General features: G+C 38.4%; 1 protein-coding gene across 3 annotated transcripts in view; it reads right to left on the minus strand.

Moving 5' to 3' along the window:
* SLC26A3 (solute carrier family 26 member 3) overlaps positions 1-10,794 on the minus strand; it is a 33,747-nt gene extending 22,953 nt beyond the window's left edge. Inside the window, exons 1-3 of one of the 3 annotated variants that reach the window (XM_081079754.1) lie at positions 10,524-10,794; positions 1,305-1,522; positions 654-793 (exon numbers count right to left, since the gene is read on the minus strand). In XM_081079754.1, coding sequence (XP_080935880.1) covers positions 654-793; positions 1,305-1,435 — 271 coding nt within the window. In that variant the 5' untranslated portion in view covers positions 1,436-1,522; positions 10,524-10,794. Of the gene's footprint in view, positions 1-653; positions 794-944; positions 1,165-1,304; positions 1,523-2,757; positions 3,005-10,523 lie in introns of those variants that run through there. The other 2 variants (XM_081079753.1, XM_081079755.1) reach the window with 2 other exon arrangements.
* Between the last annotated feature and the right edge of the window lie 8,284 nt (positions 10,795-19,078).

Below are 19,078 nucleotides of genomic sequence, written 5' to 3' on the forward strand. Positions count from 1 at the left end.
TCAGCATCATTAGTCATTAGGGAAATACAAATCAAAACCACAATGAGACACCATTTTATATGATTAGAATGGCTAAAATAAAAAACGGCAGACAATCACAAGTGTGCACAAGAATGTGGGCAAATTTGAACCCTCATACTTGGTTAGTGGGTGATGATATGACACAACAATTACATTCCTAGGTATATACCCAAGAGATGTGTTCCCGCAAAAACTTGTACATGGTGTTCATAATTTGTAATAGCCACAAAGTGGAAACAATTCAGATGTCCATCAACTGATGAGTGTATTAAGTAAGTGTGGTCTATCCATATAGTAGAATATTATTCATCCATAGAAAGGAGTGACATACCCATGCATACTGCATCATGGATGAACTTGAAAACATTCTGCCAAGTGAAGGAAGCCAGACACAAAATACAATATGTTCTGTGAACCTATTTATATGAAATACCCAGAATAGGCAAACCCATACAGACAGAAAGTTGTTACAAGAGGAATGAATGGGGGGGCAATGTGAAGTAACTGCTAATGGGCAAGAGATTTTTGGGGTGGTGATGGTGGTGAAAATGTTCTGGAATTAGATATGATTTTGTACACATTCAAAGGGTTAATTTAATGATAGCTGAATTACATCTCCAAAAAAAAGTTACCTTGCAGGACACATACAAGCCCTGTGCTGATTCCAGAAACAATGTCACTGAGTAGCCATTCCTTTATCCGGTATGCTGGTAACCAAGACACTATGGGGAGCAGAGAGAGGGCAATTCTCTTGGCCTTTTGTGTGGAACAGCTGAAAACATTGAAAGTCACAGGTCAGTTAATTAACATCAAATTTTAAGTTTAGTACCTCACGGTAGGTGCAAAATTGGTAAAGATGATAAAGATATTAAAGAACAAACTAGTACTTTCACTAGCTTTCCCATGCACATTCACCTCCTTACCCATATCAACTGCTCCTGGCCACCACTAAAGGATTTATTTAAAAAAGAAAAATGCTGCTTTTCTTTAGCTGTAATAGAGCTTATTTGTCATTCTCAGCTTGAAATGGCCAACATTCCAATTGAGAATTTTCCTCTGTTCTCATCTATTAGTCCTCTGATACGGAAAGACTGTGTTGAGAGCTGAGATGGTGTTCATTTCAGAGACGACCTTTCCAACTCTGGCAGGGAGGTTTGGAAACCAAAGATAAAAAACCTCTGAAGACTATGGGCTACAGCCAGAAATGAGCGCTTGAAACCTTGAAAATTTAGGAGAAAGTGGTTTATTTATTCCTAATGCCAGTATCTTAAAAAATATCTTACCTACAAAACACTTTGAGATGATCCAGAAATGTCTTATGATATCTGTGTTTCTTCTTATGTTCTTCCCCAAAAGCATTTGCAGAATACACTGGCCTGGCCACAACGTACTGATTCCCAATGGGTTCGATCATTTTGCTTCCTTGGATGGCTGTGGCAAGTGGTAGACCTTTGGAACTATGTGGCAAACCCTTCTTCTTGCCTTTAGCAGGTTAAAATGCCTGAAACCAAACGGAGCTTGTGTCTTAAATAACTCAGAGATAATGTGATGCAATTTACAGATGAGTGAGCTCTGGACTGAATGTTACCACCTTTTGAGATCAAAAGAGGCAGGATTAAGGGACCTGGATTGTGTTTTGTGACAGTGATATTCCAATGAGCTGGACACTGGACACGGCTCCTTTGGGTAAGTAAACAAGGGCTTTTATTTATTTATTTTTAAAGACCACCAAAAAGCAATAGACATCGACTCAGTTTCCTAATCAGTGAGTGCATTTTTTACTTGTAAAGTAAGATCTCCCCAAGAAAAGGAATTCTATTTTTTTTTCCCTAGAAACATTTCCCAAGTTATGGCATTGGAGTCCTGGGACTGATTAGACTTACAGTCTACTCATTGCCTCTAACTCCAGTCAAAGCTGTTCCATTTTACCCATCAGAATTCTTGTGATACCTTAGAAAATGCTTTTAATGTGGGAAATTCAAGAATATTGCCCATTTAAATTATTTTCTTATTGTTTCTGGGAGTTAAAATAGAGTTTTAAAATTTATAGTTGATGACACTAGCACAAAGTATTACTTGGCGACTTAGTTCACTAGTGATGAGAGCTTTTTAAGGAAAGATCTTGGGCAATTGACTTAACCTCTCTGAGCCTCAGCTATGTAATTAGGATAATAATACTCAAGTTTCAGGGTGATTGTGAAGACTAAATGAGAATGTTTTCAAAGCATCTAGCTTGTGCCTAGCACACAATAGGCATTCACTATATGGTAGTTATTATTATAACTGTGCATTTTCTGCACGAGATTTAAAAATTTTTTGTTCTTATCTCAATCTATTATAATTAAGAGATCAATTTTGCAAAAGCTTTTAATGCACATTACCTATTTAGCCCTCACAATTCTTTTAGGCACCTATTATTATTATTGTTATTTTCTTACAAATGAGAAAATAATGGCACACCCATTCCCACAAAAAATCTAAGTACTTTTTCTCAGATCATGACAGTTAGTAGAGTGTCAAAAATGTGACCTCTGTTTTCCAACTTCTTCGCTATTTTTTTCTACCACATGGAGTTTCTCTATTGCCCAATGCGAAGATAATTAAAGAACATTCCAACTAACTATTAGCATTTTCCCCTTCTAATCTTGGTTCTGTATTGCTACTCGTAACACCCAGAGTTTTCTTCCCTGAACACAATCACAATTATTAATTGAATTATCTCAAACTAGATTGTACCTTGTTACATGGTGCTGTGTCATAGCTCAGAGGGATTTTCAGCATGTTTGCAGAGCTCAGGTTATAACCAGGAATCAGGGGCTGGTCTCAGCTTCTGGCCCCACTGGACCTCTCTATGACCACGCGTTTCTCTCACCTACCCCATTCCCTACCTTCCTTCTAAAGTCCTCTCTACGGACATTCTCTGACCACAGTTTAGTGCTTCCGGCTCACCCTCTGGCTTGATTTCCAGAATCTGAGTTCCTCTGAGCTTTGTTACGACAGAGCCTCTCTACTGCTCTTTCTGAGCCTCCTCCCACCTCAAGCTGCTTGTCCTCCCTGCTGCTCATCTCTCTCCCCTCTCCCAGCCCTTCATCCCCATCCCATTCCAGGTGTCACAGCTCACTAACTGTATAGTACTTGCCATTGTCAGGACAACTTGTCCTTGATGCAAACTTGGCTTACTCACTGCTGTACATAGCACGGATTTTTGTCCTTATTTGCTAGTTACCAACAATATGGTGGGGGCATTAACACTTAGATCTAATCCATGTTACTGGCTCTTGACAACTCAGCTCTCTTACAAAGCCTGTCTGGAGTGTCTTTCAGGAACAATTTCAATCCTGTGTAGTATCCAACCTAGCCAGTCTTAGTATGATGAAGACTCTGGTACTGTTCGTTTTATTTCTGTCAGATGCTGCCATGAACAGAAAAAAAAAGATTCCACTATTTTGTTGCTTTACTCATATTTTCACCATGTTGTTCACGGAAACTTATTAGTTCTCTTCCTTAAGAAAGATCTTGAAAGTATTTCTTTTCTTCCTTTTGCTGCTGTGTGTTTTCTCTCTGCTAAATCATAGTCTAATTTTTTTGGCCAATGTCAATGATGGCAGAAATAACTTCATTTCGATTAAGCTTCCTTCCTGAGGAAGACCATGGCTGGCGTTTTGGTAGGCTCCATCATACCTTCCACTGGATAAAAGGCATGACCACTGGCCATCCTGCCACAGACTGGAAAATGCCTCCTCCTCCTCACACCAAGAGCTGAATAAGATGGGTGTGCTCAGGACAGGACTCAAAATTAATTAATTAATTTGTTTTATTTGTTTTAGGGAGGGCACAGCTCACAGTGGCCCATGCAGGAATTGAACCAGCAACCTTTGTGTTATTTGCACCACGCTTTAACCAACTGAGCTAACCGGCCACCCCAAAATCTTTCAAGAATTTAGAGAGAGAGAGAGAGAGAGAAAGAGAGAGAGAGAGAGAGAGACCTTAATGGCCACATTCTAGTCTTGTTTGTTTCCTTTGCTGCCATCCCTGCTTTCCCAAGTGGTTGCCTTATGCTTCACATGTAACCGACGATCTAAGGCCCAAATCAACACCCCAATGGTGCCTCTGCTGAGAGAAGCTCCAGGTAGTCATAAATCAACGTCACTCTCCATTTCATTCTTTCAGGGATTCTTGAGAATGACCTACATTAGCTAGGAATTCAAAAGGGAATTTCTTAACTTTTAAAATAACCCAAACAAGTTACCTTTTCCCCAGAAATTCTTGGAAAAATTTTTCTTGGTTCCCAGAGTCACAATTCCAGTTACACCCATATGAATGCACACCTTTTCATGTTCTACCTCTATGCCTCAAATTTCTCTCTGGGTTCCTTAGAGTGTCAGTGGCTTTTGAGAGATTGAAAGTCATTCTCAGGGATCTTCCTTCTAATAGTTTTACAATTCTAAGCTTTGTATACATTTCCACTTTTATTTCCTTTCTTATGAAGTGTTCTTTTTAATTTTTTGGCCTTTATAGTATATATATTGCATACATAGGCATGAGCTTATTCGTCATACACATCTGTCCTTCTCTGCTTTTTTTTTCTGAATAGAAATTTAATCCTGACGTTAGTTTCTGAAGTTCAATTTTTTCCAACTATTCTGGTATATTAATAACTTGTTGATATTTCTAGCGATGATATATGTATTGCACCCCCCACCCCAGTTCCACCCGTCTCCAACCTGTAGCCCAGCACTGAGCGTCACCACCTGGCTCCCAGCCACCCCCACTCTGCCTGCCCCACTTCACTGAGCATCGTCTTATGGCCCTGACCTTTCAGCTCCTCACAATTTATCTATTCAGTGTTCTAGTCTTTCAGGGGTCTGCCCTTTCTGCTGGAAAACCACTAATCTGAACCAACATACTCAAAAGCAATGCTAGTACTTTTCTTCAATGAATGGAAACTTGAAACCAGGAGGCAAGCAGGTGTGCAGGTGCTTCCAGTCCCTCTCCCGTCACAGCAGATGCCCCCACCACCTTGCACAAGGTGGGCTCTCAGTGACCCCACCCCTCAGTGGGATCTCCAAATACCCCTGTGTCAGGCAGTGGGAAACCGGAAGTCAGTCAGTGCTATTGCATGAATTGGTCCTTGAGCGATGAGAAACACAGCGGTGTCCTGATAACTATGCCTGGGCAGAACAATTGCTCCATGGAGCACCTTGAGAGGGACCCCAATCAGCAGTGATGAGGAACCAGAAATCAAGGGCAATACATCTCACATCTGGTTGGTGTTAAGCTGGACAGAAGCAGGGAGATGATGGTATCAGAACTGGAGAGGGCCAGAGTGGTGATGAGGAGCGAGTGGGCTGGGGTTGGGGGAGGGTTGGGTGGGTGAAGTGATATCAGTGTAGATGTTGGTGAAGAAAGGTCAGAAGGGGTCCCGGCTGGGGCAGGCAATCATTTCCAGTTAAATCCTGTGATTCCTCTGTGCATCAGTCACTTTTGAAACACAGCAGGGTAATTGATTAGTTAATTAAGCCATGAAAAATATAACAAATATTTTTTCAAAAGTCTATATTATAGAGGTGAACCAAGTAGTTATTTCCTTGAGAGAAATAAACGGGTTATCATTTGGAACATAAAAAACACTCCTGTTTTTCCCTATCCTTTAATGATGATCCTTTGAAAGCTATCAGCATCTCACAAGCCCTTCCAGATTGTTTCCGAAGCCTAGTCTTTTCCCTGCAGAGAAAGGAGAAGCTGCCATAGAAGGTGATTAAAGGTGATGGCACTGAGGTGAGGCTAGGAGGGTGTGGAGGCCCTTCCTTCACAGAGTCCCCAGGCAAGACAGCTAAAGGAAAAAGTTTCAGATTCTCTTCCCCCCCCCCCCTTTTTTTAACCAAAATAATATGGATAATTCTAGTTCACACAACTCTAGTTCAGTGTCCAGATAGGCAAAAACATACTGTGTATCTCGCATTGCTTATTCTGTTTATGTGACTTGCGTAATTTATGGTGGTCTTATAACATCTTCTAGGAACTTAGTTTTAGCTTTATCTTAGTTTAGGCACTAAACTTATTACTATTAGACAATTGTTTTTATTGGCAATTGTTATTATTGGCCATATTGCTGAGAAACTAAGTCAAACCTCATGTAGCTAGGAGGTACAGCAGAAAAGAGCAAGAACTTGGCAGCTGGGGAGACCTGGCTTCACATTCTTGCTCTGCCATTGCCTAACTGTGTGGTTATGGCCAAGCACTTCTAATGGTAAAAGGTACTGCCACTACCTTCCCTGTAGGGCTGCTGTCAAGACTGAAAGTAAGTTACGTAAGGAGAGACTTCTTAGCTTGAATTTCATAGATAAAGGCCTCGGATCTGAGTTTAATATTGACAGCGTAAACCCAATTTACAGCTGTACCTATATGACAAAAGTCAACTGGAATCTATCTGAAAATGTTAATGTTGCTCTTTTCTATGACTTCATGTTTACTCTGAGCTTATCCAGAATTAACAGTTTTCCATCCTCATCCATTTATTTTAACTTAATTTTGAAGCATCTCTGCATCTATGATATACAGAGCCTTTGATGTTATGGCTTTGGCCTGTCTCTCAAGCCTCTTCACTCTTCTTCCTCCTACACAATCTTAAGAGTTTCCTGGCATACCATGATATTTAGCATCTCCATGCCTTTGTACACGTTGTTTCCTTATCTGTGTTCTTCTCCTCTAACACCTGGTAAATTCTAATTCATCCTGAAAAATACTCAGCTGTCCCTGACCACTGATTTGTTCCTGTGTTCCTTCAACAAATATTTATTGGCCTATTGTTTGTCAGGAACTCTTTCCTAACATAGTTGTATAAGATAAAAAGATGCTGCAAAGTCTTCATGGGATCCTTCAGGAAGAGTGAATCATTTCCTTCTTGTACATACCGTGGGCAGTCATGTGCCACATAACATTTCAGTGAACGATGGACTGCATATATATGACAATGGTCCCATACGATTATAATGGAGCTGAAAAATTCCTATCGTTTTGGGACGTGGTGGCCTTATTGTCAGAGCACAATGCCTTACGTGTTTGTGGTCATGCTGGTGTACACAAACCTACTGTACCACCAATCGTATAAAAGTATAGCACACACACCTGAAACTAATTAAAAAATGACAAAAAATGTATACACATTTTAAGAAAGGAAAAAACTATTAAAATTGTAATAAAAAAGTATAGCACACAGAATTATGCACAGTACATAATACTTGCTAATGATATAAATGTTACTGGATTATGCATTTAACGTACTATACATTTTATAATCATGTTAGAGTGTACTCTTTCTACTTACAAAAAATGTTTGCTGTAAAACAGTATGCCGTGTTACCTGGCAGAGACTTCACACATCTTGTGTTTACTGAGTCTCTTAATTGAATCATTTTATCTGGTACTTGATTTAATCTTGTGTTGTTTTGTTCATCATGGACTCTAAGAGTTTAAACAATGATGAGTTTAACAGTTTAAAGCTGTGATGCGTGTCTCAGAATTTATCCCCATCGTTTAGTGAAGCATCACTCTATGTATTTCTATCCCATATCTTACTGTACTGTTTCTTATTTACAAGTTTCTCTCCTCAATGAGATTCATTTCTCCAAGAGCAAGGGCCAAATCTTGATCATTTTTTCCTTTTTGCATAGTACCTGTAACTTAGTAATTGCTCAGAAAGGTTTGTTAAAATAAACTGAACTATAAATGAAAGACATATGAATGATAAATGATGTAGTCCTAAACTCCAAAATTTACATACATTGTAAATTTACATACATTGGAGGAGTGCCAATGTATTTATTATCTGATTGGTACAGATAATAAACTGTACCAATCTGTACCAATCTGTATTGTACTGTATTTATTATCTGATTGGTACAGATAATAAACTGTAAGAAGAGGGCATGTGAATGTGTGCTGGAATTGAGGAAGGGTTAATAAAGGAACTGGGTCTTGAGTTAGACCTTAAAGAACAGATACATTTGGAAGAGATGATGAGAAATCAGCTGGGGATGAGCAAAATCGTGTTTAAGGGACAGTGATGCAAAAATTGGAACAGAAGACATTGTTCGTCACCTTCAGAGGAATGTTAAGATGTGCCATAGCAAGGAGTTTCAGACCCAGGAGGCTCACAACAGAATAAAGAGAATCACTTGACTTTCTGTCAGGCTTTGTGGTTTCCTATGCACTTTCACATTTCCCCCACTGTGTGTTATCCTATGACGTACACGGCGAATATGGGCACTGTCATCACCAACGTACAGATGAAGAAATTGAGATCAGACAGAATAAATGACTTTCCCAAGTGTCACAGCTAGCATGTGGCAAAGCTGGAAAAATAAGCTAGTTCTTGTGAATGCTTCTCTGCAATAGACACTCTTCTCTGGCATATTGATGTGTGTGTGGGGCGGGGCATTAGCCCTGCTCCCGAGAGAGACGAGGGAAGAGAACAGAACTCCAGTTGAGGCCCCTCAGCGCCCTTGCTCTTGAGCATACGTGTGCCTCCCCCCAGGGACCTACTCTCCATATCCCCTACACAAAATGTGAGCCTGGGTAGCCTGGAGTTCAACCTCCTTGAAGTGAACTGGCTTATTCTCCCCTTTGTTCCCAACAAAGTGAAACAGAGCTTAGAGGAGGCTCTTCTTTTTTCTTTGGAGAACCAAAGACCTTCATTGTAGAGGGAAGTTAGACTGAGTTATGATTTATTTATTGTAGTAATTAAAAAATATCCATTCTCATTTTGCAAATTGTTTTGTTTCTTAATCGAATATGACTTATTTAGTAGATATTGATACATTTGTTCATTTATTTATGCACTCACTCATTTGTCCAGATGGAGCTGGCAAGTTATGTATTATCCCACCATAAACTACTTATTTCTGAAATCAAATAGTGGCTTTCTAATTTCTCAGTAGGAATGATCTTTATGTGGCCAACTTTCACTACACTGTTTCTCTGAATGACAAAGTTACTTTGGAAAAGAGACTTATTTAGTCCAATGATTTAATGTTTTTTTCCCACTAGCACATTTAAAGAATGTTGTGTGATCTTTTCCTGACATTTTAAAGAATGAATTAAATCTCTTCTTGTTAGGACCAGTAACCTGTGGGATAAGAAACTAGTCCTGCGCAACATACAGTTGATCCTTGAACTACATGGAGGTTGGGGGGCACCAAATCATATAACTTTAAACTGCCCCCAAATTTAACTACAAATAGCCTACTGTTGACTGAAACTCTTACCAATAACACAAGCAGTCAGCCAACACTTATTTTGTATGTTATGTGTATTATACACTGTATTCTTACAATAAAGTAAGCTAGAGAAAAGAAAACGTTAGGAAAATCCCAAGGAAGATAAACTATATTTACGTGTACTCAGTGGACCTGCACAGTTCAAGCCTGTGTTGTTCAAGGGTCACCTGTAATATTACTTGTGGCATATGACACTCTGCTACTTTGCAATGATAGTTTTTTTCTCTCTCTCGTCTTTTTTCAATGTCTATCCCACTTGCTTCTATTCCTTTTTCTCCTCCCATCCTTTTCCTTCTTGGACTTTCTGGTGTGCAGACAAATCCCTCACTTCTGGACAAAAAGGTCTTTCTCAATATCTTCAATAGAAACAGATGATTCTATTTCCTAGAAAAACGTTTCGTAAAAGCTTGCTTATTTGCAAGCTTCAGAACAAATGGTCTACCTATAAAGTCAGCTTTGGGTGCAGAATTAAAGGAATTATGTGAATAAGTAAGTCAAAAACCTCTGCTATATTTGAAAAGGCGATTTAAGCTTTAACAATGCATATGGCCAAATCAAAGTCTATTCAAATATTTACTTCACATTGCCAGGGCTCTATACAAACATTTTTAGCCTATTGTTAGTGGAATCATTCAAAATATTCTTGCTCATGGAATGACCTCAGGAACACAATCCTAACTTTTATATAGGCTTTGATCAGAAAATACATACCATTTTCAAGAAAAAGAAAACTAGTTTGAATAAAATAATCATAAAATTGTTTCCTACCTGATACATACTTGGTGAAGCACTTCAGCCACAATGAACAATTTCTGAGATAAAGTAGCCCCGTTCTCAGGGATCGTGTTCATCCACTTAGGTCTATATAGCCTGTGAATGCATCCATATGTACGAGGATGTCTATATATAGATTATGTAAGTCAGTGGGGAAATTACCGTTCTGTCAGCTTTAATAATTAACTCTCATTAACTTTTACAACAATGGAAAGACTCCAGTGTGATCTTGACCTTTGAGACTACCATCAGCAAAAGGGATGAGAACAGCTTCCTCAAGTTCCTTGTGAGATTATACCACTCATTGCACTTGTGTGTATGTGTGTGTGTATATATTTCATTGGTTTGCAGAGCTTTGTGCAGCAGATGTGCACGTGGACGTAAAAAAAAAAAAAGAAAAAAAAAAAAAGAAAATCTCAGCAAGGATCATCTCCCTGAGGTCTTACCTACCAGTTTAGATGGGAATTCAGTTGCTTCTTGGCTGGATGGCTTCATGGAACTCCCAAGCTGCATAAGGGTGGGTGTACCGGTTAACTCAGGGTATGCTGAAGGCCCTTGTTAGGAAGCTCTCCCCACTCCAAGCAGCAGGCCTCTGTTTGCACTCTAATTCCTGACCCTCCCCACACTTGGCCTGTTAAGAGCAGTGAACTCTATGTTACTAAGGCCCGTGAAGACTCTCCATCCTCATCTTACTTAACCTCTCAGCATCTGACTCTGCTGCAGACTTTTCCTGGAAATACCTTCTTTTAAAATGTCTAACTTTTTTTTTTTAACCACACCTCTCTTTATATTTCACCTCATGCTTCTCTGCCAACTCCTCCTCTGTCCAAACATGTACTCCCTTCTTTTCTCTCTCTCTCTACCCTCTTGCCCTACATAAGAGTCTAATGACTCCCTGTGACTTTCACATCTCTTAACTCCAGACTTTAGATCCACATATTGAATTGCCTGGGTGCCCCAGAAGCATCTCAGTCTTGTCACATCTAAATCTGAACCCTTAATCTTTCCTCCCAAATGTGTTTCAGCTCTAATTTTCATCATTCCAGTGCAGAACACCCCCTGTCTTCTCATGTCAGAAACCCAGGAATCATCCTTGACAGTTCTTGCAAACGCTCTCCCCACCCACAGCCAATCCATCTTCACCATCCTCTTAAATCTACCTCCAAAACATATGACAAAGCCATTGTTTCTCATCTCCACTTTTGCCTCCGTAGCCTAAGCCACCATCATGTTGCACAATAATAGCCTCTTGCTGCACTTCTTGCGTCTTCTTTTAGCCCTTCTAGTCTCTTCACCATTAAAAGTTGGAATGATCTTTCCTTGCTAGTCCGCTTCATGGAGCTAATGTTTATCTTTACAATACAGGCCTCCAAAATCTTGCATGATATGCCCCTGCCCAGCTCTCCAACCTCATCTATCTCCTCTCTCACCATTGTCTCCCCTCCAGCCACAGTGACGCCAGCCGTTAGCCACCTGAATTTGCTAGCTCCTTTCAGGCATTGTTTTCTCTGCTGAAATGCTCTTCTCACTCCCTCTCTGTCTCGCTGTTATTTAGGTTCAGTGTCACTTCCTCAGAGAGAAACCCTTTGGTCCCCCAATCTAAATTAGCTCCTCTTGTGGCTCTGATAACATCCTGTACTTTTCTAACAAAGCATCATAATTTTAAAATAAACTATGATTTTTGCAACTAGTACTGGTCTACTGGTTGACTCCCTTATTAGAATGAAAGCACTATACAAGCAGGGGCCTTGACTGTCTTATCTACTACTGTATCCCCAGCACCTACGATGAATCCATCACAGAACTGGTTGAATGACAGTTAAATGAACGAATTGTATTCAATACAACAGAATTCCAAAAGAATTTGGACATGGCACTAGTTTGTTCTAAATTAATCTAACCTGTATTTTCAAACTTATATCAACTGTATAATGGAATTAGCTGTGGCTTGATTTAAAGCATGTAATATGGCTTTTTATTGTTTTAACAAATGTACAGCATTTATTCAGAACTACTGTGCATTGGTCAAAGTGTACTTTTGGATCTGGTTGTTGAAAGAAATAGAAAATAACGCCTATAAAGATAGAATCTCAGAACCATTGATCAGATTAAAAATTATTTATTTTAGAACAAATAAGAGAGTTTTGTTAGGTTAACAGAATATAGGCTGAACAAAGACAAATCAAAAGCATTCCTGTATACTGACAATAACCAAATAGAAAATATAATAGAAAGAAGGATACCACTGGTAACAGCAAACAAAAGCTCCAAAGATAAGTAGGAATAAATCTTATCTAAAGATGTAAAGAACTTTATGAAGAAAATTGCAAAGCATCTGTAAGGGATGAGAAGAAAAACTGAAAAAAATATACACCCATACATCTTCAATATCTTCATGATATTGAAATATCATAAAGACGTTTGCCCCAAATTAATCTAATACATTAAATGCTATTGCAACAAAAACCTGAAAGTGAGGAGACTTATTCTGCCAGATACACTTATTACAAAGCTTCAGTGTTGTAACAAACTCTACAGGAGGCAAGTGCCATGAAGCAGAACAGAAGGCCCAGGAACAAATATGTAAACTTGATATGTTGTGATCGAGATTGCATCACACTAGAGAAAGGATGGGCTTTCAATAAATGGTGCTGAGAGAACTGGCTATCCATATGGAACACATGAATTTAGATCTCAACTTCACACCATACACACAAAAAGTTTTTCAAGTTGATTAAAGAGATAAATGCAAAAAAGCAAAATTTGAAACTTTTAGAAGAAAAAAACAAATACCATTATAACCTTGGGATAACAGGATTTCTTAAACATGCCACAAAAATCTGCTCATCAGAAGGAAAATTTAAATAATCTTGTCCAGACTGGACAAGATATTTGCCCCCAGTAAGTCTTAAAAAGGATTAATGTCCAGTATATAAAAGAGACTCCTGCAAAGAACAATAGACAAAAGACAAAAACTCAACATAAACTGTTAATTTACAGAAAATTTAAAGTGTCAATTAACATATGAAAAGATGTTCAATTTCACTACCTATGATCAGAAGTGGAACTATGTTTTGTGGAGCCTGAAGCTTATGCAATTTATGGGGCTCATTTGAAGCAAAACAAATAAAAAATTACAAATACAAAATTACCTCTGGGGCTTTTGAAGGGGCCCAAGCAAATGAAGGGTCCTGAAACTTAACCTTCATTTATTTCATGGTAATTCTCTTCAGTAACAAATGTCTGAACTACTCTGCGAACTACCACAGAGAATATGGAGCTAGAGGAATTCTTACACTACCACGTTTCCCCCAAAATAAGACCTAACCGGAAAATAAGCTCTAGTATGATTTTTCAGGAGGAAATCCCCTGAACATAAGCCCTAATGCGTCTTTTGGAGCAAAAATTAATATAAGACCTGGTCTTATTTTGGGAGAAACATGGTACTGTTGTGAATGTAAATTGGGGTGATTACTTCAGAGAGCCCATTGGCACTATCTTGTCAAGTTGAAAATACACATCTAAGAGTCAGCAATTCTACCCTTACATGTATATCCTTAAGAAATGTTGACCAGGGCTGGCCAGGTGGCTCAGGCGGTTGGAGCTCCGTGCTCCTAACTCTGAAGGCTGCCGGTTCGATTCCCACATGGGCCTGTGGGCTCTCAACCACAAGGTTGTTAGTTCAATTCCTCGAATCCTGCAAGGGATGGTGGGCTCCGTCCCCTGCAACTAAGATTGATTTAAGATTGAACACAGCACCTTGAGCAGAGCTGCCACTGAGCTCCTGGATGGCTCAGTTGGTTGGAGCGCCTCCTCTCAACCACAAGGTTGCTGGTTCGACTCCCGCAAGGGATGGTGGGCTGCACTTCCTGCAACTAGTAATGGCAACTGGACCTGGAGCTGAGCTGTGCCCTCCACAACTAAGATTGAGAGGACAACAACTTGACTTGGAAAAAAAAAAAGTCCTGGAAGTACACACTGTTCCCCAATAAAGTCCTGTTCTCCTTCCCCAATAAAATCTTAAAAAACAAAAAAAGAAATGTTGACCAGTATTCAAAAATGTTCATAGCACCAGGTCCATTTACAAGACAATGGGTAAGGGAATGATGCTTTGTTCGTAAAATGGAACTCCATACAATGATGAAAACTAAAACTAATGTATTAGAGCTGCACATAACAATATGAACTCTCTGACAATCACAAATCGAATGAAAAAATTATGAATGAATAAATACAATATGATTCTATTTATATCAAGTTTAAAAACACGCAAAAATGCTATGTTTCACAGATATATAGCAAATGTATAAGCAATGGAATAATAAACAAGAAACTCAGAATAGTGGTTACCTCCGTGGAGAGAGGAAGGAGATTTATTGGAAAGGGCTATGAAGAGGGATTCAACTCTATTTGTGATATTTGATTTCTTTTTCTTACTGAGGATTTCTTTCTTTTTTATTTTGAAGTACGTATTAGTTTCCTAGGGCTGCCATTAACAAAGTGCCGCAAACTAGATGGCTTAGAACAACAGAAATTTATTTTCCCATAGTTAAGGCCAGAAGTTCAAATCAAGATGTCACAGGGCTACGTTTCCTGTGAGACAAGGAGTAGAATCCCTCCTTGCCTCTTCCTAGCTTCTGGTGGGGCCCTCAATTCTTGGCATTCCTTGTCTTGCAGCTGCCTCTCTTATCACACGGTATCTCTGTCTTCTCCTCTTTTTATAAGAACACTAGTCATTTTGGGTTAAGGGCCTATCCTACTTCAGTATGACCTCATCTTAACAAATTACATCTGCAGCGACCTTATTCAAAATAAGGTCATTCTGAAATGCTGTGACTTAGTACTTTAACGTATCTTTTATTTTTTTGGTAGTGGGGGGAGGGCAGAGCAATTCAATCCACAACAAACATGCAGTGAAATATACAGTTTTTAAATGTATATTTTAATGAGTTTTGACAAATACATATACCCACTTGTACTAATTTTTTATTCATCTTGTAACAAATTACCACAAACAATAGCCTAAAACAACACAAATTTATTATCTTATGCTTCTGTTGTTTTGAAGTCTCACATGGGTCTCACTGGACTAAAATCAAGGTGTTGATAGGGCTGTGTTCCTTCCTGGGTCGCTAGAGGAGAATGTTCCTTGCCATTTCCATCTTTTAGAGACCACCCATATTCCTTGGCTCGCAACCCTGTCCTCCATCTTCAAAGCCAGCAATGTTACATCTCTGCCCTTTCTTCTGTTGTTTTTCTCTCCCTCTCTGACTATAGCCTGGAAAGTTTCTCTGCTTTTAAGGGCTCAGGTAATTAGACTGGGCCCGCCCAGATAATTTCCCCATCTCAAGGCCCTTAACTTTAATAACATCTGCATCTAAGATAACACATTCATGGGTTTGGAGTGTTAAGACATGGATATCTTTGGGGCCATTATTCTGCCTACCCCATCATGTAACACCTACCCCATTCCTTCATGCCTCTTCTCAGTTGATACCAGACAACCCCCAGAGGCAACCTCTGTTCTGATTTCTATCATTCAATTAGTTTGGCCTGTTCTAGAACTTCTTATAAATGGGATAAACGGTACGTTCTCTTTTGTGTGTATCTTCCATCTCACTGCATATTTTTAAGGTTCATCTGTGGTATTATGTGTATCAGTTGCCCATTTTTTAAGTTGTTGAATAGTATTCTATTTTATGAATATATAAAAATTTGTTTGTATATCTCTTGTTGATGAACATTTGGGTTGTTTCCATTCTGGGACAATTATAAACTTTCGTTTTTGGACATGTATTTTAATTTCTGTTGGGTAAAAATCTAGAATTTTGGGTCAAGAGATAGAAATATGTTTAACTTTATATAAAAGTGCTAAATTGTTTTCCAAAAGTGGTTTTATCAATTTAAATTGCCACCATCAATGTATGAAAATTCCAGTTACATTTGGTACTATTGATCTTTTTCAGTTCTAGCTATTAGGTGGGTGTTTGTTTTATTTATTAAAAAAAAACAACAAAATAACTTTCCCCTCAAACAACAAAATAAGGAATATTCCTCAAAAGGTGGCTCACATTTCATGAAGTAAAGATTTGGTGGTATAAGTTAGCAAACTTTTTAAAATGCCATTATATGATTATAACTTAGAAGAATTCTTTAAAAATTAATAATAGTTGAGCCTTAATACAACAAATTAATTGATTTACACATATATCCTAAGAAACAAATCTTTTTCTCTCTTGTCAAATTTTATCCTCAGAATTGACATGATGACTTGAATTAAATACTTCTCTTGGATTTTCAATATTCTCTCACTTCCTAAAGGTGGGCTGTGCTTTATTTATTTATTTTTCTGTTTCTAGAGCCTGACACGGTGCTGGGAATATACCCAGTCCTTAAAAAGGTGATTGACAGAATAAACAAATAAATGAGCATATTGATTTAAAGCATGAATATGAAAGACTAGAAATATCTATCTCTCTTTTAATAGAAAACCACAGTTACAAATTTGTGCTGAAATCTTAATTTGACGCCAGTTATAAATATAGGTTGAGGAAAAAAAATCCCTTTTTCTATTCCTTATTTATAGGGGAAGAAATCTGCTTAATTTAAGCAGAAAATTAACATCTGTGAAAAAGAAATATGAGGGATTTTTGATGTCCACAGTCTCCTCAAAACCAAGTTTTCCACCCACAAGTTTGTTTCAGATGTGGTATTATGACTCAGAACATGCTTGAGATGGATATTTTTGTGTTTAGTAGCCTAGTATCACCCTATTCAACAACACTAATAGGGATGGCCTCCCAGCTGTACTGAATTCTACTAGTGGTAAGAGTCTCTGGATAAAATTTTCATGAGTCAAATTTAATTTAAGTGTAACAGAAGTGCCTATCTGGATAGCCCCAGAGATCTGTGGTTAGAAATCAGGGACTGTGAAAACTCTATAAAAACATGTGTGTGTGAGGGTGCAAGTGTGAATTTTTCAGGTTAGATGTTCCATAGTCTTCATCAGATTCTCAAAAGCCAAGAAACAGGAAAAAAGATAGAGCAGAGTTAACAGATTGAATATTATGGCTATCTTGATTCGTCAGTTATTTCAATTCGTGTATAACAAGTAGTAGACTCAGTTAAATAATTGACTTGATTTTGCTTCTGAGTTGACCTTTCAAGTGTTTCGCTGACGAGATCAAAACCAATTTCCTGGTGTAATGCAGGTGCATGCCCAGACATCATTAACAGAATGGGCAGAAATTACACTAGCAGGCAAATCTCTCGGTTATGGAGAGAAAAACAAAACTCCCCTCCCCTCGGTTTACTGTTATGTCTAGACTCGAAATCATACTGATTTTTCTACCAGACCCCAGGCTGCCTTTGCAAAGGTTCATTTTGCCCGTACAGAGCATCTTTTTCTGTTTCCATGAGGAGTTATGAAATGAGGCAGTTCTTCTTTTGCACCTCATAAAGACTGACTCCAAAAGGATTCCAATCCATCAAAGGAAATTATTCCCAGTTTAATATGAGTCTCTGTTAATCCCTCTTAGTCTCAAGATGAGACCAGACACAGATGGAAGCTTAAATTTCACAATGGAGAGAAAAGAGTAAAATCAACCAGGAATCACTAATCAGAAGCAAATTAAACTTTCTGGTGTCTTTTGTTTTGGTCAAACTTGAGATGATTTAGAAAAGAGCACAAAAGGAAAAGAAGAAACAGTCCTATAGAATACAATCCGAGAGAAACTCCATTAGAATGACCTAGCAGAGTCCAAGTCATCCTCAGATATATGTGGGGGGTGGTTCAGGAAGGGAGAGGGTGGTGATGGTGAAACTTTGCAGGAAGTACACTTTGTACTACCTTGAAAACCATCACCTGGGGCTCATGGCTTGTCTAAGCATAAATCACATTTCCTCTACTGCTTATTGTTATTTTGATTTGTTTTACTATGTGTAGTCATATGATAAAACTTCTTATAGCAATATTAGAATGAAGGATTGCATTTTATATGCTTAAATATAACATTATAACCTTTGGTCCTCATCATTCGTGGCCTCCCTCCCATAGCTAGTCTGCATTTTAGAGGTGGGACTCCCCGTAAAATCCTGGGTGTGCCCAGTACATTGGGATGGGAGGGCCAGACGGGTCATTTTGAAATGAACTTTCACTTTATTGCCAACATTATTCAACGTTTTGGAAGTGAGTCAACTTCGTCTTTGGGGGAGTTTAAAGAGTTGGCTGGGTTTTGCACCAGCCTCATCGTGGTAGAATTTTCTAGTAAACAATAAAGGCTTCTAACATAGATGTTGTCCACAAGACTCCCAACATCTAGATAATAGTAAGACTGCGTTAATCCATTTTTACTTCTCTACCAAAGCAAAGGGTTCCTTTTGGCTATTTTCTTAGTTCCTGATGCAAAGTGCTATACTTTTCATGTCCTTCCTGGAACTCTCCTCCTTTGCTGTCTGTAATCTTGAATGCTCTTGAATCTCCTGTCTTTTAGCAATCTTTTTGTAGTCACCTCTGGTCCCCAAGGCTTAGTTTTGTTCCTCTGCTTTTCTAACTCTACATTCACACTTTCAGAGAACATTATTCTCTCTCTGGTCATGATTCCAAAATCAGCATCTCTACTCATCTTCACTCAGTTAAATGCAGATCTTATACTTCTGGTTTCCTACATGAATGATCCCTTTAAGTGACTCTGCAGCTCCTCAAACTCAGAATATCTAAAACTTCATGCAGCAGCTTAAAACTATATTTATATATAATTTAAAACAATATATTTTTAACATTAAACAACTTAAAACTATGTATGTAACATTATTCATGTGTCAGTTTTGCCAGATGAAAAAGTTTGAAAATATTTATTCTAATAAGAATGTGGAGAATCAGGACCCTTTGTGTTGTGTGAGTACAGGTTTTTATTGGTACACACTATTTATTTGGCAATATTTATCAACAATTAAAAGACATTTATTAAAATTGAACACCATATTATTTGACCTAACTCTTCCAC

The sequence above is a fragment of the Rhinolophus hipposideros genome (genome assembly GCF_964194185.1).
Source record: "Rhinolophus hipposideros genome assembly, chromosome: 18".
NCBI classification, from domain to species: domain Eukaryota; kingdom Metazoa; phylum Chordata; class Mammalia; order Chiroptera; family Rhinolophidae; genus Rhinolophus; species Rhinolophus hipposideros.